Raw genomic sequence first — 23,546 nt, 5'->3', positions numbered from 1 at the left:
AGGGTTTCTGATTTTTTTTTGTTTTTTTAATGCAACTGGGCAGCAGAGGTCGCTATTAGGTAGGTCTTCGGTCTACTATAGCCAGTGGTGGGATGATAATTTGTATTCATAAAATCATTGCGTTTTATGTAACACGATCGTAGACGGTATTAGATCAGCTCAAAGTTACATTTTAGGCTGCTTTTGCATTATAAACAAGTATAAAATGTGCGTGTGAAACCGGCACAATGTGTTTCGTGCACGCGGAAGACTACATTCCCCATGATACTCACGCCAAATCAGCCTCGGCCAATAAGAAGTCCGTTTGTTGAATGGGCGCAAAAATCTGTTGTCTGGGTTTACAGGTACACATTGAGAGAGTTAATCTCCGGTCAAAACAAAGGGAAAAATATTTAACTGTAATGAACGTTACTGAGCTTTACTCCAACGAGGGGTACGAGTGAAGAGCGACTCTCCGGGAGACAGGTCGCACGTCGTGTCTAGCGTAATGCTAAACAAACTGCTCGCTGCTACTTCATGAATTGAGCTCTTATTGCTAGCCAGCTAACACGTTAGCGCTGCCTCTTACAAACAATGTCCAGTCTACCACAAAATAACTTGAAGGAACAGCTAGCGAGGCACAGCAATGCTGCTCAAAGCAAGCAGTCTGTTGCTAAACCTAAACCGGGGTAAGTATGGCCAAAAAACTGCTAGCTAACTGTAAGCTTTGCTAACAGCAAAAGGATGGATACGTTTTGTTATTTACTGTACACTCTGTTTAGGGTGACAGTGGTGGGCATGCGATATGGTTTCGAATTGCGACACTTTCACCTCAAAGTCTGTAAGACTGTCTGTTAGACTAGCTGTCTTAACAGTCATATTGTTTTTATAATTCAGCTCCTTTTGTGTGTAATTTTCAGGGCTTTTTCTTTCAAAAAGAAGTCCTCATCAGGTACGACCAAGGTGGAAGTCCCTACCAAGGTAATCAGCTCAAATGTTTTGGCAAACAGGAATGTCAATGTCCACAAGAGCGGTTTGGTGACTCCATCTCCTTTGACATTTTCAAACAAGCTTGAGAGACCTCAAAAATCCAAAATCAACAACTACTTCTCTGTAAGTTCAAAATGCAAGTCGGATACCATCAGCCCAGCAGATATTGCCTCTCCTGCATCCCAAACACCTTCAGTGGTCTCTGATATTAAGTCGGCACCAGCTCCAGCTAAATCTGACAGCCTATCTTGTAGCAGTAATTCATTCAATTTCACAGCTCTGGATGTGTCACGTAGTTTTCCTGTGGACAACTGGGATGATTTAGATGACTTTGAAACACCAGCCAAGGGAAAAAACAACTCATTCAGTTCAGAAGTATCAGAGAAAAGTGGCAAACTAAACTATGATTCCTTATTTAAAACATCCAAATTAACTAGCAAGAGTGGTAAGCAAACCTGCATGGAAACAGATGAGCCAGAGGAAAATGTCAACACCGCTGCAGTTTCACCAGGACCCAGTTTAAACCAGGAACCAGCAGACTGGTCAGATGAGGAGGAGCTTGCCATTAAGATGAACAGAAAACATCCTGCACATCTAAAGCATATCTTGAGTGACAGTGAAGAAGATAATAATGCTGAGCTGGAACCTTTTACAGGAAGCACAGGTAACTGGGTGTTTATTTTAGGTATACACTGGTCAACAGATTACATTTAAAAACAAAAAAACACTATGTGCTACCATGTGTTACTCTATAGGTAACAAGAAAATATGGATTGACCCAAAGACAATAGAGATAGATGACAACTCTGAGCCTGAAGATGACCTTGATTGCATTCCACCTTCACCCATCCCTGATGAGATCATTTACGCAGGCTCAGCACTGGAGACAAGGTCAGAATTTAGACTTGTCTGCATATTTTACCAATCATACTTGTGTTTGTAGCAGCCAAAATGCTCGAATGTTCTCTTTCATCCTGTAAAAAGTTGTTACTGCCAGCAATCGCTTCTCTGTAGTGATAATAGTTAGATTGATGGGGAAAGTTTTAAATATAGACAGTATATAAGACAGCCTTGGCTTCAGAGATGGTGCCAGTGAGCAAAAGGCGTAAACTTGAATTTCTTTAATGGCCAGCAAGTTTGGTTCCTCTGAACTTCCTATCTGTGGGGGAAAAGATCTGTGGGTTTCTCATCTTTGACCTTAATAAATACTTAGCTGATGAACTTAATCACTCTTTCAGGTCATATTTATTATAACAAGAAAGTCATTTTAAAAATTACGGTTGTTCTAAGAGTTAGAAACGTATCACATGACTTTCTTTATTTTCAAACAGAGCTGAATCAGCTGATGCTCAAATTGGAGACAATGCTGTGAAATCAAAGAGCCCCGTCGCACTGCATGAACCATCCGAGCTCTGCTTAAAAGACAAAACAAGTGAGTGTTGTACCTTTAAAAAAAAAAAAAAATCCTATACTTCATTTTATTCAAAAGTATGTTTTGTTGTTTTTTTTCTTCCATGTATTGAATTCTTTTCAGATGAAAAACTTTTTGCTATCATGGAGTCCATTTGTGCTCTGGTTGACTCCATCCCTGAACATGAATTAATTGCTTTGTCCTGTGGAGATGAACTTTTACTGAAGAGGGCCCAGAGGTGTGTTAGCTTTGTGTGTAGTTTTGGTATTATTCATGGTGTTTTAATTAAATGTCTTTATGACCATAATCACCTGCTTTTATCCTGCAGGAAGAGAATTCTTGCAACTGGCGGTGACTGTTTGTTTAGGATGCAGCAGCCAGACAGCACAGTGATTTCTGAACCCAGCTTCAAAGAAACATCTTTTTCTAGCAACGGTGTTTCATCCAACTGCTCTGTGCCTGTGGACTCCAAGAAGCCTCCTCAGCATAGAAGATCTTCAGTCATCTCTGTGGACTATGACTCTGATCACTCTGACAGTGTTATTGATATAAAGCCCTTGGATAATAAGGACAGCAGGGCAATAGGTGTTGAAACTGACAGTATCTGTGACTCTCCATCAGCACACAGGTTCACAAAGCCATCTTTTAATATATCTGAGAAATCAAGCATTGATCTTGATGGCTCAGACCTCTTCTTCTCACCCAAGGACTCAGAGAGTGGTGCGCAGAAGAAATCGAACAACACCCCAACGTTTGTAGCTGCTGAAGATGAAGAAATGGATGACTTCTATAATGACGACTTTGATATAGATGACTTTAATGACTCTGATATCCCAGATTACTTTGACGAACCACAAACTTCATCAGCTGTGACTACAGCAGTGAAAGAGGGGGGGCCGAGCAAGTCCTCATGGGAAAAGAAACCAACAACACCTACTTCTGCTCCAAAGCCGTCAACAATTTGTTCTCCAGGCAAGTCATTTTGTACTCACTGAATCTGTTTTTGAGGCATCTGAGAACAGCCTATTGTGTCCCTCTGGTCCACAAATCTCATACAGTTCTAGATTGTTACACATTCCATGTGTACTGATTTCATTCTCCTGAAATGCAAAACTCCATATGAATTATATATTTAACAGAAAACGTATGTTTTTAAAGGTGGTCTGTCATACCTGATAAACACAGGATTTGATTTTTAAGGAACTTGTCTTTTTTGTGTCTCTATTTGCAGAACCCACCTTCAAAAACCCAGCTCATGATCGCTTCAGAGGCTTTAACTTCCCTCATTCACAAGAGATGATGAAGATCTTTCACAAGCGTTTTGGACTTCATCAGTTCAGGTTTAATCAACTAGAAGCGATTAATGCTGCACTGCTGGGTGAAGATGCGTTTGTTTTAATGCCCACAGGTTTGTAAAAGCATGCTTACAGTAGCAGTGCAGCGTTTGCTGTGAAGATGTCCAGGTATCTTAAACTGTTGTATTTTTTAGGTGGAGGGAAAAGTTTGTGCTATCAGCTGCCTGCGTGTGTCTCGCTGGGGGTCACTGTGGTGGTTTCTCCACTCAAATCACTCATCGTAGACCAAGTTCAGAAACTCACCACTCTGGATGTAAGTATGCTTGTTTCCACTCGTATATTTGATCAGAGAAAAGTGTGAAGTGCTTATGCGTGTACTTGGAAAATGTATTTAATAAGTTAATTTAATAGGTTTAAAAAGTATTTTCATTTTAACAGTTTTTCAAAACTATGGGTCAGTTCATATCTTAACTTTTGGCAGTCAGATTTGGTTCATTTCACCAGTTGGCCCCTGTCTGCCACTTGATTACTTGATAATGATTGGATTATAACATGCATCTCAATATAAGGCCCAGGGGCCAGAACTTGTCAGGCAAAGACTCCAGTTTGGCCCAAAGTAAGGTCTTGGAAAGTGTGAAGGAGGGCATCATTTTTGTACTGTTAACTGTGTTTTTTGGTTTTGTTTTTTGTTTTTTGTTTTTTTTTTTTAAATAAGTTTTGTTTTTCCTGTTGATAAACACCTCCCCTATGGCCATTCAATTAGAAAAAAGTAATTAGGTAACGTATAAACAATTAAATAACAACAGAAAAAATCCTGTCTACAATTGAAACAAATGTTTTTTTCAAAATAAGTAATTATTTTGAAAAAACAGACATCCCGGTGCATACGTTTTCTGCTTTATGGTTAAATCACAGCCTGAGAAATGAAGTGCCACAGCCTTTTCTAAAATTTTACACATTTATTTCTCACAAGTTAAGTCCAAAGAGTTGAGCTGACAAATGTCTTTAATTTACTACAGCAGCATTTCTTTGTCATGTAGAGACTGCATTTGATTTGCTTATATTAAGATATCGGAGGGATTAACTGTGTAGTTAAACTTCCTTAGACTGACCAAAAGTTTTGCTTGTCCAGCCCACTTGCATTAATGTTTTCACTAACAGCTCCTCACTACATGGGAAATGGAACTGCGAGTCAATATTGTGAATAGTAATTTCAGTCTTGATTTAGGAAGTTTTTTATACTTCTGCTGTTTTTTTTTTTTTTTTTTTTTGTGTTGTTGTTGTGGTTTGTTTTGTGTTTTTGGTTTTTAATTTTTGTTTTTATTGTATTGCTCTACATTTCAGATTCCAGCAACAAGTCTATCTGGTGATAAAAGTGATAGTGAAGCATCGAGGATTTATATGCAGCTTTCAAGGAAAGATCCCATTATTAAACTGCTCTATGCCACACCTGAAAAGGTGAGCTTTTTGTGACTTGTAAACTAATTTTGAAAGATTTAATTGCATAATTAAACATGTCTGTAACTATAAATTCTGTAATGCTTAAAACTGACTTATTCCTCACTCCCCCCCCAAAAGGTGAGTGCGAGTAACAGGTTAATCTCCGCACTGCAGAACTTGTACGAGCGAGGCCTTCTGGCTCGGTTTGTCATAGATGAAGCCCATTGTGTCAGTCAGGTATGCTCCTTTGCTTTCATGCACACCCAATCCTGCTGTATGCTTTTATTTTTAGCAGCAGCCATTTTAAATCATTCCATCATTTTAAATCTTTCAGTGGGGCCACGATTTCCGCCCAGACTACAAGAAGCTGCATGAACTGCGTCAGAAGTTCCCTAATGTGGCAATGATGGCTCTGACAGCCACAGCTACTCCCCGAGTGCAGAAAGACATCCTCAACCAGCTGAACATGAGTCGACCCCAAGTGTATGTCTTCACTTTCAGCCTCTGGCTTAGATTTAAAACGTGTGTGTGTGTGTGTGTGTGTGTGTGTGTGTGTGTGTGTGTGTGTGTGTGTGTGTGTGTGTGTGTGTGTGTGTGTGTGTGTGTGTGTGTGTGTGTGTGTGTGTGTGTGTGTGTGTGTGTGTGTGTGTGTGTGTGTGTGTGTGTGTGTTTCTTCTTCTTGCTGGATCAAAAAGCAAAACAGTAACTGAACATTTTTCTTCTAATGTGTTTTCAGGTTTACGATGAGCTTCAACAGAACAAACCTGAAGTACTCAGTGCTGCCCAAGAAACCCAAAAAGGTGGATGAGGACTGCACCAGCTGGATCAAGAAGCACTACCCACGTAAATAATTCAGTACTTTCTCTGATCCCGGTGCATGCTATTTTCAGAACACTGTCATAACTGCTGTGTTAAATTTTTAACTGTATATGAACACTTTAAGCCCTCACATGTCTGGAACAGTAGGTGGGAAATCAAAACAGTTTGCAGACAACAAGCCAAGTGGATTACTGTGTAGAATTTTATTATATCAAGTTGTTGGATGTTATTTTTGATAGAAATGAAATCCCTAAGTTCTTTTAAATCTGTGTTTTGTCGGGGGTTATATGCATCTGTCTGTTGTTCTGATGCAGGTGACTCTGGCATCGTGTACTGCCTGTCTCGTAATGACTGTGATGCCATGGCCGAGAGTCTTCAGAGAGCAGGGTTATCAGCCCTGTCGTATCACGCAGGACTCAGTGACAGTGACCGAGAGTATGTGCAGACCAAATGGATCAATCAGGATGGTTGCCAGGTCAGCTCAAAACTCAAATTATAGATATTATGAACATAACCAGCAGTCTGGGTACCGGCCACAAAGACGAGATCACTAGATGGTTGCGTAATTTAAATCATGGTTTCGAGTCATGCTTGAAATCCTCTTTTTTCATTTGCTGCCAACAGGTCATCTGTGCCACCATAGCCTTTGGCATGGGCATTGACAAGCCTGATGTGCGCTATGTGATCCACGCTAGTCTGCCTAAATCAATGGAAGGATACTACCAGGAGTCGGGGAGAGCTGGCAGGGATGGAGAGATCTCTCACTGCATTCTCTTTTACTCCTACACCGACGTCCAGCGCATCAAGAGGATTATCAGCAGTAAGTGATAGAAAATCAAACCGTCCAGGCCAGTTCAGCTCCTAACATGTTTACACAGTGTCTTTTTGGCTTCTTGCATTATCGCAGTGGACAGAGAAGGTGACAGACACACCAAGGCAACTCACTACAACAACCTACACAGCATGGTGCACTTCTGTGAGAACGTGATGGAGTGCAGAAGAATTCAGCTGCTCGCTTACTTCGGAGAGCTGAAGTTCAACAGAAACTTTTGTAAGGACCATCCAGACGTCAGCTGCGACAACTGTACCAAACCCAACGTAGGAATCATTTCTTCTATGTTGATGATGTATGTAACCTACCGCCAGCTGTTTGTAATTGGCCATCAATGTTCCTAAAAACAGCAATACAAGATGCGAAACGTGACTGAAGACGTGAAAAAGATCGTGAGGTTTGTCCAGGAGAACTGTGAGAAAGTCGGAGCAAGGTTTGGCAAGACTGCTAACCAAAACAGACTGACCCTCAACATGCTTGTGGATATCTTCATAGGTACAGTACATACACAAGCAAGCAGTAAAAATGCATTTGGCAGCTAGACAAGTTGATATTCCCAGTACAGTTGTTTGAATTATGTGTGGTTAAAAACTGTAAATGTTCTTTTATGTCAGGCTCTAAAGCTGCCAAGGTACAGACAGGAATGTTTGGCATTGGAGCAGCCTACTCCAGACACAATGCTGACCGTCTTTTTAAAAAGCTGGTTCTGGATAACGTCCTGGTTGAAGACCTCTACATCACCAATGGTGGGCAAGCTGTGTCTTATATCTCCGCTGGAACAAAAGCAATGAATGTGCTGTCTGGACACATGCAGGTAAGAGGTCGCACATCAGCGTTTAAGGCCTTTACAGACCTGACAGGCATGATGAAATCAATTATCAATTGTTTTTCTTGGTGCTTTTTAATTTGCTTGCAGTGTGTATTAGAAATTCATATGCTAAAACATCGGAATTTGTGTCATTTTTACTTTAAAGCCCTTTGTACACCAATCGTTTTAAGTGTCATGAAGAGAGGTAGAGTAGGAAAATGCAATGAAGTGCTGCCAGTCAATGAAAACACTACTGGCTCTCATCATTTCCCAGGTGGAGTTTTATGAGACTGAGAGCGCGTCCACCATCAGGAAACATAAAGCTGCCACGGCGAAGAACGTCTCCCGGAGAGAGGCAATGGTGCAGGAGTGTCTTAAGGAGCTGTTGGATCTCTGCAAGCAGCTGGGGAAAGCATTTGGCCTTCATTATTACAACATTTTCTCCACTGCCACATTGAAAAAGATAGCTGGTAATTAAACTTCTCAGACACAGAACTTTTTATTTAATTTCAAAAGCAAACATTTTATAACTTAACACACTTTTTGTCACATTCAGAAAAGCTTTCTTCTGACCCTGAAGTCCTCCTGCAAATTGATGGTGTAACAGAAGATAAACTGGACAAGTATGGAGCTGAAGTCATTCAGGTCCTACAGAAATATTCTGAGTGGCAGCTACCTGGTAAGAGATCCTACTGAAGTTTTGCACATTGTAACTTTTTGAATCACATGATGGTGTGCTAACAGGCAGGTGGGCAGCATGTTCACCTGAGTTTGTGAATAAGATAACTTGAAAATGAGGCAGCATAGGAGCTTCCAGTTATATCAAATTGTATCTACTTAAAATCTCAGACCAGTTTAAATTTGTGACCTCAATGTCAGAGGTCAAGGTTTCTTAAAATCTTGTGAATGTGATCAAGACATCTAAGATTTTGGCATGTCTATGAGGAGGCTGACCACTAGCACTAGTGGTTGCCTGTAGTTTTTTTTTTTTTTTTTTAATTTAACACAATTTGTGTGAATTTAAAAATAAAGTTAGATGTCTTCTGTGTATCAGAGGAGCAGGCTGACAGTGGAGGCGACGGGTGGATAGACACGGCACGAGGTCGCACTCGTGGAAATGATGAGGATGACACTGAATCCTCCACCTACTTCCGTAATAAGTCTGCACAGGGACAGAAGAGAAAGAAGGCTCCGTTCTTCAAGTATTCCAAGAAGAAAAAAGGATGTGGCAACACAAGCTCCAGTTCTAAAGGGTCTGTAGAGTGTTGTCTCACATTTCATCATCCAGTTGGGGATCATATTTGCCAATAGGCGTCCCTTGTAACTGAACTATTTTTCTTTTTTGCTTTCTTTTGTCTTGCTGTGGTGATTTTTGTGGATTTAGCCGTGGCTACAGCAGCAATAAATCCTGGTCGTCCTCCAGCTCCAGGGGTGGAGGTCGAGGGTCCAGGAGCTCAGCAGGTGATGCATCAGCAGCCAGGAGACCAGGATTATTGGCAGCCCCGATGCCTCAAAGCAGCCAGCGTCCGTTCTTAAAGCCAGTATTTTCACACTTGAGCTAGGACTCCTTCATCCCGTATCTGACTTTGTAGACTAGTAAGCTAATTTTCTAATCCACCAAGCTGCTGCTTCATATTGGACCAGCTAAAACTGCATTTTCTGTACAGTTATCGCATGTTTATATTGTTGTACATTTTTGCTTTCTGTGGATGGAATCCTTCCCTGCACTTTTGTGCTTATCTTATTTCATAATAAAAATAAATTAAAATTTTATTCATGAGTATCGATGTAACTTGTTTTGTTTTTACACAAAACCACACGAGCAGCTGCATCCGTTTTTAACATTTATTTCAAGTTTGAAGTGTCTTATTTAATGGCACCAGTTACAAGGGACTATTGGAGAGAAACAATATTTTATACTGACTTGTACAGAAGGTTACCTACAGTACAAACATTGGTTTTGGAATGGATCAGACTGAACAAGAACTGGATTTGGCACATGGAGATATATATATATGTATATATACTTGTATATTTAACATAATTAAACAGCAATCTGCGATCTGAGGATAGAATGAGGCAGACTAGAGAACACGCCACCAGACATGGATATGCATATACACTCATTGACGTGTATGCACAGTTATGTGAAGGTCTGTACTGGGAGCGAGCAAAGGGCAAAAAGCAGAGCAAGCTGTCTTGGGTTAGTTTCATTAAACCCTTAGTGCGAAAAGCACCATTCACATTAATGTGACAGGGGCTCTGGCCAGGGAGGAAATCAAGCCAATTAAGAACAAACCACCTAATTGTGGTCAGGTAAGTTGGTTTAAGTGATTGCAACAGAAATCTTAAATTCTGATTATTTTTTTAAATTTATTTTTTTTAGCTGTTTTAGCTAATAATGACTCAGATATGTAGACAACATAACACGTCACAGTAAAGTGCAGTCCAGTAGAATGAAAAAAAAGCAACCTCAGGCATGAAACTTAAGATCTTTTTGTTACAGCCTTCATAACAATCGATCAAAAGTTTACAGAAATCTGGTGGTTGGCTGTCATATGAAATTGCATTTTAAATCCATGCAGCTTATGTTACTGGGTTAATTCTCATCACGTGTATTTTACTTTTACTAAAATTCATGTTTCATCTTCCACTGCAACCACATATTTTTTCAAAAAGTACAAACAAGCCAATTTTTCTTATGAACCATAAATGACAGATATAGCTTCTGTCATCTCCCATGAACTAAAGTAACTGCAGAAAATGGAAACGTGGCACCACAACTGCAATGTAATGTCAGGTTAGTCACAGGAAACAAGCTTGCAAAGAGTTTTGCCTGCCTGTTGAACACTAGAGTCTAAGACAGAGCTGAAAAGTGTTTTTCCCCTCTTGGTTTGGGAGATTTAAGGATGGAGAAGTCTGTAGCCGAAAGAGATGTCGCGCCTCTCTGTCTCCATTCCTTCATCTTTGCCACTTTGGTAAACTGCAGAGTGAGGATCCAGGCACAGGGAGCAATGTTTTGCTTAACAGTGAAACAACAGAAAACAGCAGAACAAACATCCACACAAGAGGTCTCTAAGGAAAATGCCATTTTAGAAACTGTGATTACTGATTGCAAAGGTAACTGAGCGTCTAAGCATTCGAGTCCAAGCATCGTTGTTTGAGTGAGCACAACAGCAAATTGGGCGAATAAATTTGGCTCATCAAACATTAGTCAACATTAGATCTTAGTATACATGTTTTTCATACTTTTTGCTCTTACAGCTGTTTATTGCTTCATGAATAATGCTGCCTTTTTTTTTTCTTTTTTCTTTTTTTTAAATTGTTGCATGTTCAGAGAGACCGCTTAAGCTACATAATGCTGAGAGATGTAAAAGGAACACTTTTAAAAAAAGATGTCTACAACAATGCAGCCTGGCTGGACTAAAGGGTCATACTGACCTCAGTGAAAAAGTAATAAATATGAAGTATGAAAGTACACAAAAAAAGTCAACCCACCCGCCCCGCTCCACCCCCTGGTAGGAAAAAATGTGCTTTTTTTTCTTTTCTTCACTTAAATAAGCTCCTACATCAACAGCGTTCTTGCTAGTGTTGCTGTATTGATTCCATGTTTCCTTTTAGCATTGTGCTGAGAAATGTCAGTGCTGTTACCTCCACCAGAGATAACTATGGCCTGTGAAAGACAATTAGCCAAAGGAGTGGATCCAGCCACAATGCCAGCGTGCAAGCTACTCTGTCTGCAGTCAGGCCATAGCCGAGGACTTATATGCTCAGATTACACAGGAGCAAACAAATCAAGTAGCACCATCAAGCCTTTAGTGGAGCAGCTGCAGGAGGGTGTGTGTAAAAAAACCAAAAAAGAAAACAAAGAAGAAAAGAAAACATTAACCCCGTACAGCCGTTGATCAGCCTTCAATTTCGAATTTACATGGTAATTAATCCTTCAGAACTTCTCTACATCTCTTTCTCGTCACCCCTCTCACTTCTCCTCCTTCTCTGCTTTAGTCTGTCCAACCCTCCACTCCATCACCATGAATCTTGCTTCCACTCCTACATAATGACACACTAACACATACACCTGCATTTGGTGCAGGAGGTACAACCCCCCCCGATTTTAACCAGAATCCAGCAGCCGCGACAGTTATTGCTCCCTTGAGCTGTGAGACGGAAGAGCCTCAAGCCTGACCAAGACATCAAGGAGCAGATGTTATCTGATATAAAACTCCAGATAAAGAAAAGATTCCTGTATGCAGTCTGTCTCCACCAAAGTCGAGATTTCTGGTTTCACATTAGTTAATTCTAGATTAATTTATTGTTTCAGTGCGATTTTCCTTAATCTGACCAACAGATACTGTATTTATAAATGCAGAGAAAAGATAATTATTGCATTAATAGTAGCTAATTTTATGCAATATTCATTTTATCAAAACAGCCTCCTAGTTTTTTTTAAATGTTAAATTTTTAAGAATGTCAAATTACTTTGTGTTTGTTTTTTTAAGAGGACCTTTTATATCCTTAAGAGTAGCTTTGCATGAAAAACAGCTTAAAATAATTATTATTTACCTCATTCTGTGCTTTAGTGCAGCCCTTCAGCTTATCTTCTGTCTGAAATGAGCTATTTCAGCTCCCCCACTCCATCAGGTGAGTGGTGGTTATGTGCGCACACAACCAGCACTGTGTGCCTAAACATGACCATATTAGGGACATCCGCTCTTACTGACATCATGCAGGTCCAAGGGTCCAAAAAACCCCCAAAAACAAAACAAAACAAAACAAAAAAAATCAAACTGTCAGCAGCCTGAAGTCTGAGCTTCTGTCTCACATGGATTATTTGCACATTTGTATACTCAACTATCTTAAACATGAGAATCCAGCATATTTAAATATCAAAAAACAGGTCCCCTTTAACGTAGATCCAGTCAGTCAGGCTCCGTCACTTCTCCAAATTCTTCAAGTAAAATAAGATATGATAAAGTTATGAAAGTCGGACATATGTTTTTGAATTATTTAGTATTGGTGGTACAATGACATTCCAGATTTAATTCAATCTAAACGGTCATTAAAGTTGCACACACTCTGCTGGTGGAGTGATGGGAGGCATGATTAGTGTTGAGTGGATCTGGATAAAAGCCCTGTTTGTTTGTTTTTTGTTGTTGTTTTTTTGTTGTTGTTTTTGTTGTTTTTTGTTTTTTCTTTTTCAGACCTCCTTCCATCTTTCCATAAATGCTTCTGACCTTACAGTGCTAAAAAAGGTATAATTTAATCTCAATAACAAAATAACATTTCAGTTCTGTTAAAATATACATGGAAAACGTGTCAATATATATTAGGAAACAAACTAATTTGTACAAAAAGTACAGTATTACTCTTATTCTAACAATAATAATAATATAGTCAGAGCAAGGTTGATATGAAACCAAAATAAATCAAGAATTCTTCATACAAAGAAATCATTGAAATTCATCGAATTTCAACGTGATGAAAAAAAAAAAAAGCAAATCAAATTAAAATGAAGAAATAACAAAAGAACTGAACCAACGAGCACATTCAAAGTTCTTAATTATTAAAACCATGTCAGCATTGCACATCTACCTAGACTATCATCTACTGGTGCCAGTGAATCTTTGCTCATTGTGAGCGTTTTTCTAACCACGTCTGACACTACTGGGAAAATAACACTACAGGTATTGGTACTTATTTCACCGTATCCTTATAAAGTGTTAGAAAATAACCTTGCGAACCTTGTATACAAATGTATACTGAAGTCTAACTGTGTCTTAAGCTATCGATAATTTCTATATTCCCAAAAAAAACTCATTAACCACACTTTCTGTTTTCCATTCCACACGCCTTCACTATTATTCCCGTCAAACTGCTTTGTTTTTCTAATGAGGTTAATCTGCTGCCGACTTCTGATGGGGATGAATCGATATCAAGCGCTATTACACCACTTTGACTCATGTATGGTTCACAGCAGAAGGCCCTTTGACTCTGACGTGACTCACTTTCATCTTTTACTGACAAAATCAACTTCCTTGATCACCATTCACGACCCCTTCTCCTTCTGCTAATCGTGTTTAAAAGCAATAAATAAGAAACGAAGGCAACGTTCATCTGTTGCGACAAAAAAAAATCTTCTGTTCCGGTAAAAGGAACTGTTTAAAATCCTTTAGTTCTTTGCTTTTCTCTTTAATTTTTTTTCCTTTGTTTTATTTGAAAAAATAAAATACCTGAAATGGCTTAAAATTTAAAAAAAAATTGCAGAAAAAAGGTGTCCTGGCTTTTGTAGAAAAAAAAAAAGGAAAAAAGAACAACGTAAGCGAAACGAGGAGGGGGTTGAGTGGGTGAGGGCAACTTAAAGTGGAGGAGGGGGAGAGAGATCCTGGCCCGGTGTTACCAGGAGTGGTCCAAGCTGTATGTCTGTCTGCAGGAGGAGGATGAGAGAAGCAGGGTTCATGGTTGGGACGAGGCTGCCCTCCATCACTCCGGAGTCCTAACCGTCTTGCCAGACCCCCGAACAGGTTTATGGACTCTACGACCTCACTCTCACTTGTTAATGAGCAACCCGCCCACCCAGCGGAGCTTGCAGGCAAACCACCGCCTGAGGGGACAAAAGTATTCGTAATGGAACTGCTCAAATTCGGGGGTCTGGCGGATATCAGTTAAAAATGCAATGTCAAGGTCTGACTCGGTGAGGATGATGAGGAGGAGGAGCAACACAAAGAGGAGTCCAATGGTCACAAGGAGCAAACGGAGGACACTTAAGACAAACTTATTCACCTGTTCCACCTCGCTGAGGGCTGAGTCCCCCCCTGCGCCCTCCTGTGCAGATCTACTGTCCGCACCAAAATCACCCCGTTCCCCATGCATAGAGGTGCTCGCTTCCGACTCCTTTTCCTCCTCAATGCTGCAGGGCGCTCCATTGATTTGGCGTGATACGGCTAGTTCCATGCTGTGCTCAGCCACCGGCGTGGGCAGGACGCTGTCAGAGGGGCTGTAGGCCTCGTCAGAGATGACTGCCATCCCCTCGCTGGTATCTGCGACCTGGCTCCGGGAGCGTGGTATAAAGGATTCCCCGTGGGACACTGAACGCACCGGTGTAGAGTGGGCACTGTCACGCAAGGACTCCAGACCTGCAGAGGAGTTCAAAGAGGAAATAAAACAAGGGAATCACATGAAGTAGGAAATATTACACACATTTTAGACATAAAGAACTTATATAAACTTGGCTATAAAGGGGCTTTATGATAGTGGCACAATCGTGAATAATTTTGAGACTATTTTATACAAATTTCCAAACCTGCCTGTCACTCCAAGTTTTGATTGGTCTTTTTAACTGAAATTAGTGGAAACCACTGCACAGAGACAAGACTCCCCAGAGTGATATCTGTTGGATGCTGCTGATGCTTGTAAATCCTATTTTAGTTTTATTAGGCAAGGCAAGGTAAATTTATTTGTATAGCACAATTCAACAACAAGGTGATTCAAAGTGCTTTACAGAGACATTAGAAACAAAAACAAATAAAAAGCATGATTTAAAATTGATTAAAACAAGCAAACAAACAAACTAACTAAACACACACATTTCACACCTGTTCGCGCGATCTGAACCCTTATCGTAAGGGGAGCTACCAGTCCTTCTGTGGACGAGCTACTTTCTATTTTAAATTCCCTGAATTTAAAATACTCTCTAGACCCAGTCTAGACCCAGTTGGGGAGCTACCCAGAGCTCTAATCCCACACCTGTTCGCGCGATCTGAACCCTTATCGTAAGGGGAGCTACCAGTCCTTCTGTGGACGAGCTACTTTCTATTTTAAATTCCCTGAATTTAAAATACTCTCTAGACCCAGTCTAGACCCAGTTGGGGAGCTACCCAGAGCTCTAAACCCACTTAACAAACAAACAAACAAACAAACAAACAAACAAAACAGTATATAAAATCAAAACAGATAAAATCAGAAATAGATAAGATCAGTAGTTAGTGTAAGTTTTGAAATTTAAGCTTAAAAGTGTGGATTTGGTGCTTTATTCAAATGCAGCTGAGAATAGGTGAGTCTTCAACCTGGATTTAAATAAACTGAGTGTTTCAGCTGATCTGAGGCTTTCTGGGAGTTTGTTCCAGATATAAGGAGCATAAAAGCTGAATGCAGCTTCTCCGTGTCTGGTTCTGACTCTGGGAACTGATAAAAGACTGGATCCAGATGACCTGAGGGATCTGGAAGGTTCATACTGGGTCAGGAGGTCACTGATGTATTTTGGTCCTAAACCATTCAGAGCTTTATAGGCCAGCATCAGAACTTTAAAGTCTATGCTCTGACGGACAGGCAGCCAGTGTAAAGACCTCAGAGCTGGACTGATGTGGTCCACTTTTTTGGTCTTAGTGAGGACACGAGCAGCAGAGTTCTGAATGAGCTGTAGTTGTCTGACTGATTTTTTAGGTAGACCTGTAAAGATGCTGTTACAGTAATCAAGCCTACTAAAGATGAATGCATGGACTAGTTTTTCCAGGTCCTGTTGAGACATCAGATCTTTTATCCTTGAAATATTCTTGAGGTGATAGTAAGCTGATTTTGTTATTGTCTTAATGTGTTTTTCTAAGTTTAGGTCTGCATCCATCACTACACCCAAATTTCTCGCCTGGTTTGTGGTTTTTAGATGTATAGATTGAAGTTCTCTGGTGACCTGTAATCGTTTTTCTTTGGCGCCAAAGACTATTACTTCAGTTTTGTTTTTGTTTAGTTGGAGAAAATTGTGGCACAACCAGTCATTAATTTCCTCAATGCATTTACCAAGAGCCTGTACAGGGCCTCGGTCTCCTGGTGACATTGTGATATATATTTGTGTGTCATCTGCATAGCTATGATAGTTTATTTTGTTGTTCTTTATAATCTGTGCCAGTGGGAGCATGTAAATGTTAAACAGAGGGGGTCCCAAGATGGAACCTTGGGGAACTCCACATGTGATGCTTGTCTGCTCAGATGTGAAGTTACCTATTGATACAAAGTATTTTATTAGATCTGAGTGCTACATTTGACAATGTGACTCACTGCATTTTACTGAATGGTCTCCAACATTAGGTTGGCATCTCTGGTACAGTCAGTTTTAAGGTGGTTTTATTCTTATTTATAGGATAACTCTTTTAGTGTTGACATTGGCAAATCACAGTCATCCTTAATGAAAATGACCTGTGGAGTTCCTCAGGGATCTGTCCTCGGCCCTCTCCTGTTTTTTCTTTCTCCACATGTTATCCCTGGAATAGATCATCCATAGTTTTCACATCTAACTTCTTCCTCACATTTGTTTTAATTTAACTGTTTTTTGAATTATAATTTTCTTTATTCCTCACCGTTAACCTCATTGTGCTGTGAGTATTCCTACACCTAATATGTTAACTTTTAACTCCTCTTAAATGTTTTAATTACTTTTTCTTCACTTGTTCTTGTTGTTGTTGTTCTTCTTGCTCTTGTTACTATTAAAGTAAGCGGTCAGTTATACTTTCCATCTAATGAGGCACTCACACACACCCTTTACTGTAGTTCTGGTACTGTTGAAAGGTTTCTGTTTGACCAGCAGAGGTCTGTTACGACATGCAGACACACAGGCTCCACTTTGAGAGCTGAAATTTGATCACGCTTTCTCCACAGTCAAGCAGTTAATGTGAATCATTTTAGAGTGTCTGTATTGTCCCAGGGGGAGATGTGTTTTCAAAGTCTGTCTACACAAACTATAGAAATAACCATGGCCAACATATCATATGGATCCTCCTCTCCACCCAGTGTGCATTAACACAAATGAGCACTAATAAAGTTTGTTTGTTTTGCTCTTTGAAATTCCAATATTACCAACATTACTAACATACTCATTTTGAATCCAATCCAAATGTAATGTATATATCCTTCAACAACAAAGCAAACAACCCACACGGGCTCTTACACAAAGAGGGTTGGAGAGTGAAGGGTATCAACCCAACAGCAGGAGTGGTATCTTCTCATTTCGGTGACAAGGCCCAGGAGGACCACTGGCAGAGCAATACAAAATGAACTCAAAGCAGGCTCCTCATGCATGTTTCCAGACCAGAATCAGACTCTATGAGGGTGGCATGAGGTCCAGACCTTCTTTAGTGGCACCTGGTTGTTGCCTCCCCACTGCACCTGCTGTCTCTTTTATTTGCACCAAAGCAGAATTTAAAATGGTTTTTGTTTCCTAACTGGACAGACTGATATCCCCGAAGTTTAACTGACTTCGTGTTATACTGATCGACTATGGTTTTCTACTAATGATCGACTCCTAGTCCTACTGTGTGTTTACTATTTTCTTTCAGCCCACCATTTCTGGGTCAAAATCACTAATCTGCTACACATTTCCCACAGTTGAGTTTTTTCTATTCTTATTTTGATTTCATTTCAATTCTACTCACATTGAGGTTCAACTCTGATTTTGAAATTTGGTTCTTATCTGTGTAAGTTTTTCTGTTATTCTAGTGATATTTTTCTTTTTTTGTGAAATCATTTTATTAGCAGTAGCAGAGCTGCTACTTGACTAAAAACACTATCATCCCATAGTGCTACAAGCAACTATTGAACAGAGGTTCAAAGACGAGCCAGATATACAGTACTGCAGCTGAACTGGTCATAGTACAGTACAAGAGAGGCACAGTATAGATGTCAGTGAAGACGAGCTGCTGAGATCTTTGCTGACGTAATCACATTCCCCACAGTGTCAAAGCAGCAACATTACACCTTTACTATAAAGAGAAGGGATTAAAAATCTGCTTTTGATGAGGAAGCACAACACGAAAAGGACCTTTTAAAAACTGTAAGAAAGTAGGGCAGATTATGCCCGGCACCTAAGCCTCTGCGGACATGAAACTTAAGTCAAGTGAAAAGAAAGCAGCATAAAGGCTGTGTGAATGTCAGCGGCTATCTTTACTCAGAGTAGATCTGCCTCAGCTTATCCTGTGTTCTGCTTACAGCAGCGAGCCAGTGAGTAAAAAATGTGTTTGCCATTTGTATCTGCCATATTTAGAGCTCTAAATTTTGAACACTCTAGCATAATAAAACTTTTACAGAAACCACACACACCACATTATCGTGCTGTACTCTTGAAATATGACAACAGCGACTTAAATTTGCCTGTCCAATAAGCTGGAAGCGCAGAAGACCACAGGACTTGTATCACTTTCACCTCGCTCAGGAGGCAGAGACTAATTTAGAATAGAGAACCGGCCAGTCCATGTAAAGCACACTCCTGGCTGGTTCTGTGGTGAGTTTACCTGGAGGATTGCTGGGCTGAACGGAAGGTAGCGAAGCGCCAGAAAGAGGGGTAATCTTGTCAGACCCCTGCAGCCCAGTCAGGGCAGGGTAGAGGGGCAGGACGCCCAGGGCCTTCCCCAGCAGTCGAGGCCCCAGGCTCAGCACGCGAACTTTCACATCCCGGTAGCAATGATTGATCATACGCAGGTGGACATTCACCCGTGTGGTGATGCGGATCAGACACTTCACCATGGCTGCAGCGTGCGCGTGCTTATCCTGTCCTTATGGTCCCTTTCCAGAGTCCAGGCCACAGGGTGTGTTTGTGTTAGGCCGAAGGGTTCTGCTTTAGTTGCGGAGGTGAAAGAGTGGGTTCCTACACCAGTACTACAATCACTAGCATTGGCCTGGCCTGGTTTGGCCCCACCCAACCCAGTGACATAAATGGAGTAAAAGACCCAGGTTATTTTCAGCTGGCGTATTAATACCGCTGCAAGTCACCCAGTCAGCACACACACTGGTGGGTGGGTGAGGAGGGGTGCGGGGAGCTTTCTTCAACCCACAGCAAAAGACCCTCTAAGACGGTACACCTGCTTCTGACCTCTGAGTCCACTGAGTGGTGGTATGTACTTAAAAGCCAGGCAGGCAGACCAGGTCTAACCCTAACCCACAAAAGGGGTGTACACCTGCTGTGTCCATCTCAGATAACAGAAACACTCAAGCCACCTGTTCAGGGCCAGCAGGCCTGCAGGTGGGCTGAATAAGTGACTTTAGTTGCCACAGTGTTGGCACAACATGCGGTCAAACATACACACATCTCCAAAATGCTGCACTGAAGTGAGGCACGCTGACGGACGCACACACCTGCAGCACGTCCCACCAGCATGGACTGCTCCAAACAGCTCTAGTTACATCATGTGCTTGTGTGTACAAGCATTTTTTTTTTTTTTTAATTTCTCAAGAAGAGGAGGATCTCACCCATAAGATCGAGATTAGATCTTCATATTGACGATTTCAAATTTTGCGTGTCAGTTATTCAAGTGAACAGCCCCTGGCACTTGGTACGGTAATAGTGAGGAACTCAGTTCTTACCCTCCATGATAGATATGTGCACAGCCCTCCGACGCGTGCGCGGTACGCTGCTGAGCCGCGGCCCGTGGGTGATGGATGGACAACTTCTGCTAGGCACGAGGCCAGCCCTGCAGAGACAAACACAGACAGGAATGCGTAAACATCTGAGCTGTGAGTGAAGGTACTGTGGCCAGTAGGCGCTGCTGATATAAAGACATCTACAGTAGCTTGGTTCCTAAGAAAATGGAGGAAATTAAAGAAAATTGTGATCAAACATTCTGACCTCTCCTGAGTTCATAACTCTACCTGTGTATTTCTGGAGGTTCGCGTTTGATTTTGGCACTCTGCTCCATCACCTCTTTTGCCACTCGCCCACTGTTATAAAGCACAGAGACGATGCTCAGGATGAGTTCCACATACACGCACGCTCACACGCACAAAACCATTCACCCACCACGGTCTCACCCAATGCTATGAAAGCTATAACTGCAGTGGATGAGTATAGTAGATGAGCATCATGATTGATTTTGTCCTGGTGAATTCAGCAGTTTGTAACTGAATTACACCCAGTAAGACAAATGCACACACAGACTTCTTGGCAAAAAATATAAAAACAATGATCATGGTTTGCCCTTTAAAAGTGAACTCCACATTTAACTGACTCGAGTGTTTTCGCCATCTTGTCACTGAGAAACTGAGGTCAATCTAAAAGTAGCCATGCTTTTAAGCATACACACTCCTTTGTTTTCTAAATGGGATTATAATTTACAAAATGAACATGATGTTGTATTAACCAAGACTTAAAACTGGTGATTAAGACAATAAATGCATTATGAAAATTTTTATAAAAAGGTCATAAATTAAGAAGCAGGCTTTTCTGTAAACTCAATACTTTTTGTTGTTTTTTTTTGCAACTAGAGGAGTGTCATGCTTTCTGGTCATGAGAAAAAAATTGAAATGCCATTTTAAAGGCACTTCCTCATTGGCTTTCTTTTGCAGACCCAGAAGTTCTCTATGACTGCTTTGTCACATTCCTTCAGCTGTATTTATGCAGACAGGTTTAAGTTTATTTTCTTAGAGTTTAAGATTTTCTACTATGGCCAAAATGCTTCCTTATCGCTGGTGTAAGGAGCTTTACTAATAACTTTTCAAAAGAAGATTTAAACAGAACAATGTTTGCAAAAAGAGACAAATTTTAAATGTAATTTTTCATTACAAACTAAAGAGTCAGAAATCTTAAAATCGATATCTGAAAACCAGTATAAACAAAAATACAAGAATTATAATTAGATTAATGTAGACAGGAGTAATAAACTAGACTCTTTGGCCACTTAATTAGGTACACCTGTTCAACTGTTCAAACGCAAATATCTAAATTCACTGCATGTAGGCATGGTCAAGACTGAGCATAGGAATGGGAAAGAAAGGGGATTTAAGTGACTTTGAATGCTGTCGGTGCTAGACGGGCTGATCTACTGGGATTTTCCCACGCAACCATCTCTAGGGTTTACAGAGAATGGATTAAAAGAGAGAAAATACCCAGTGAGCATCAGTTCTCCAGTGAAAAAAAGTCCCGTTGATGTCAGAGGACAGTGGCCAGACTGCTTCGAGCCAATAGCAAGGCAACAGTAGCTCAGATAACCACTCGTTACAAGCAAAGTATAAAAAAAGAGCATCTCTGAATGCACATCACAATGTTGAAGCAGATGGGTACAGCAGCAGAAAAACCACACAGGCCACTCCTGTCAGCTAATAACAGGAAACCGAGGCTACAGTTTGGGCAGGCTCAGAACAGACGACTGGAAAAACATTGCCTGGTCTGATCAGTCTCAATGTCTCATGAGACATTTAGCAGGTAGATTCAAAATTTGGTGTAGACAACATGAAAATATTGATTCATCCTGCTGCGTACCAACGGCGACAGTGGTGTAATGTTGTGGGGGATATTCATTTTAAGCCCCGTGGTACTTATTAAGTATCATTTAAACCTTATTTCCAATGTTTCCAGCACCTTGTTGAATCTGCCATGAAGATTTAAAACAGAAGCAAAAGGGAATCAAACCCGCTACTAGCACAGTGTACCTAATAAAGTGGCTGGCAAGTATCTAAATATTCCGTAATTTTTATGTCGTAATATAGATTTAAAACAGATCCAAAGAAAAAAGCGTGTCATGACATCAGTCCCCTTCATTTCCCCCTCTGTGTCCTCTGTCTTGGTAGGTGTCAGTCCTTTCCTCCAGGCAAAGGTACCCTGACTTTAAAGCACAGAAGGCCAGGAGGGCCAAGTCTTCTGGGAACACTTCTCTCCACTCCAGCTGGGGGTTTTCTGCAGTGTCCTCCCCTCCCTGTCATCAGTCATATTGCCTTGTCGTGTACTCTACCTGTAGCGGAAACGGCTGCCCTTGAAGAATAGGTTGCTGCTGGACACAGTGCGAACCTGACTTGACTTCTCAAGCCTGATGGAAAAAGGAAAAGAAGAGAAAAACAAAACAAAAAAGTAAAAGTAAAGCATTCAATCAAAGACAGCAAGAAGGAAAGCAATGACAATATCCCATATATTCTAGGGAGAATATGACCCTAATACGAACACACAATTAAACCCCGAATGCCTGTGATCTTTTGTTTTCTGAATCTCAGAACAAACGAGAAACTAGGATCAAATATTCTTTTTATTAAATTATGCATCTCATCTCTTTGCACTTTGGGCAGTGCATCCTCAACACGGCTCCATACAGGACTCAATGTTTATATTGTCATACTAAGTGTTGCTTTCTAGGGATATTTTTGCTTCTATCGTGTGTCCTCTTTTGCTCCCACAGACTTCCAAGAACAGTAAGATTTTAATAAATGGAAGGCTGATAAGAGATTAACAGTCTGCCACTTCAGGGAGTCATTGAAAGGGTCACGCTGGGAGCCTCTGAGCTCACACACTGAGCTTTTGGGGGTTTTTTTTCTGTTAACCATGATTCCTGGGCTGCAGAGAACAGAGGAGACTCGCACAGTTACTCATGGCTAAGTCAGGGGATCCATATCTCAGAAGGAGCACGAAAGTGCTTGTGGTCTCGTGCCAGTGCACAGTCGTTCACTACAGGTCAGCAGCAGCTCACACCTCATTTTCTCGCTGAAAAACAACCAGGAAGGGAAGTGCTCTGAGGATACTGAGGTACCATAATCCTACCCTGCCTGTCAGAGCAACTACATCATGATGAAAGGTTGAAAAGAACAATTAAATGACTTACTTATAGAAAGCTTGATTCTCCACTCCACACTTCCAAAGGTGCTTGCATGCCTCCGGTGTGGGTGCAAAGTATGTCAAGATGATCTTTTTGTCCTGCACGTTGAAAATAAGTGGGCGTGCAGGACAATATAACAAATTCTGATGGAAACTTTCTACAGACACACTGTCATCAAAACATGCTTTTTCCAACAATTCATGCTCTCACCTCCTTCTGATTTGCATATATGTGAAAAGTCTTGCCTTCAAACTTGAGTTTGGTCACCTCGTTCCTGTCCGAAAGACAATGCACACAAAGCCACAGCCTCTTTAAATATTCATTATAGTTCGCATAAACAGTCACAGATATGTTTTGGATGCCAAAATAAAAAAGTGTTAATATTCCCTGCAGACAGGGAATGGAGAGCAAGGGAAAT

General features: G+C 40.8%; 2 protein-coding genes across 6 annotated transcripts in view; one reads left to right on the top strand and one right to left on the bottom strand.

The window, feature by feature from the left end:
- Nucleotides 1–286: 286 nt before the first annotated feature.
- On the top strand, nucleotides 287–9,355 carry blm (BLM RecQ like helicase). 2 transcript variants are annotated; one of them, XM_026175962.2, is made up of 22 exons: nucleotides 328–668; nucleotides 900–960; nucleotides 1,051–1,633; nucleotides 1,725–1,860; nucleotides 2,301–2,401; nucleotides 2,504–2,618; nucleotides 2,709–3,352; nucleotides 3,612–3,788; nucleotides 3,870–3,988; nucleotides 5,020–5,133; nucleotides 5,254–5,352; nucleotides 5,450–5,598; nucleotides 5,852–5,958; nucleotides 6,249–6,409; nucleotides 6,559–6,754; nucleotides 6,842–7,032; nucleotides 7,117–7,261; nucleotides 7,381–7,580; nucleotides 7,849–8,044; nucleotides 8,131–8,253; nucleotides 8,629–8,827; nucleotides 8,959–9,355. In XM_026175962.2, the coding sequence occupies exons 1-22, from the start codon at nucleotides 574–576 to the stop codon at nucleotides 9,134–9,136; spliced, it is 4,089 nt and encodes a 1,362-aa protein (XP_026031747.2). In that variant the 5' UTR covers nucleotides 328–573; the 3' UTR covers nucleotides 9,137–9,355. The 2 variants fall into 2 exon arrangements, with proteins under 2 accessions (XP_026031746.2, XP_026031747.2); XM_026175961.2 differs by having other exon boundaries at nucleotides 287–668; nucleotides 900–1,633.
- Nucleotides 9,356–13,308: 3,953 nt separating this feature from the next.
- frmd5a (FERM domain containing 5a) overlaps nucleotides 13,309–23,546 on the bottom strand; it is a 75,416-nt gene continuing 65,178 nt past the window's right edge. For 2 of the 4 annotated variants that reach the window (XM_026175956.2, XM_026175958.2), the window contains 6 exons: nucleotides 23,339–23,402; nucleotides 23,135–23,226; nucleotides 22,277–22,351; nucleotides 20,202–20,270; nucleotides 19,917–20,023; nucleotides 13,309–14,707 (listed from right to left, as the gene is read on the bottom strand). In XM_026175956.2, the coding sequence (XP_026031741.1) occupies nucleotides 14,121–14,707; nucleotides 19,917–20,023; nucleotides 20,202–20,270; nucleotides 22,277–22,351; nucleotides 23,135–23,226; nucleotides 23,339–23,402 (994 nt within the window). In that variant the 3' untranslated portion in view covers nucleotides 13,309–14,120. The remainder of the gene's footprint in view (nucleotides 14,708–19,916; nucleotides 20,024–20,201; nucleotides 20,271–22,276; nucleotides 22,352–23,134; nucleotides 23,227–23,338; nucleotides 23,403–23,546) is intronic. The other 2 variants (XM_026175960.2, XM_026175957.2) reach the window with 2 other exon arrangements.

The sequence above is a fragment of the Astatotilapia calliptera genome, chromosome 7 (assembly GCF_964374335.1).
Source record: "Astatotilapia calliptera chromosome 7, fAstCal68.1, whole genome shotgun sequence".
NCBI lineage: Eukaryota > Metazoa > Chordata > Actinopteri > Cichliformes > Cichlidae > Astatotilapia > Astatotilapia calliptera.
Note: the sequence above shows the minus strand (reverse complement) of the source record. Positions and strands in the feature narration are given on the sequence as shown.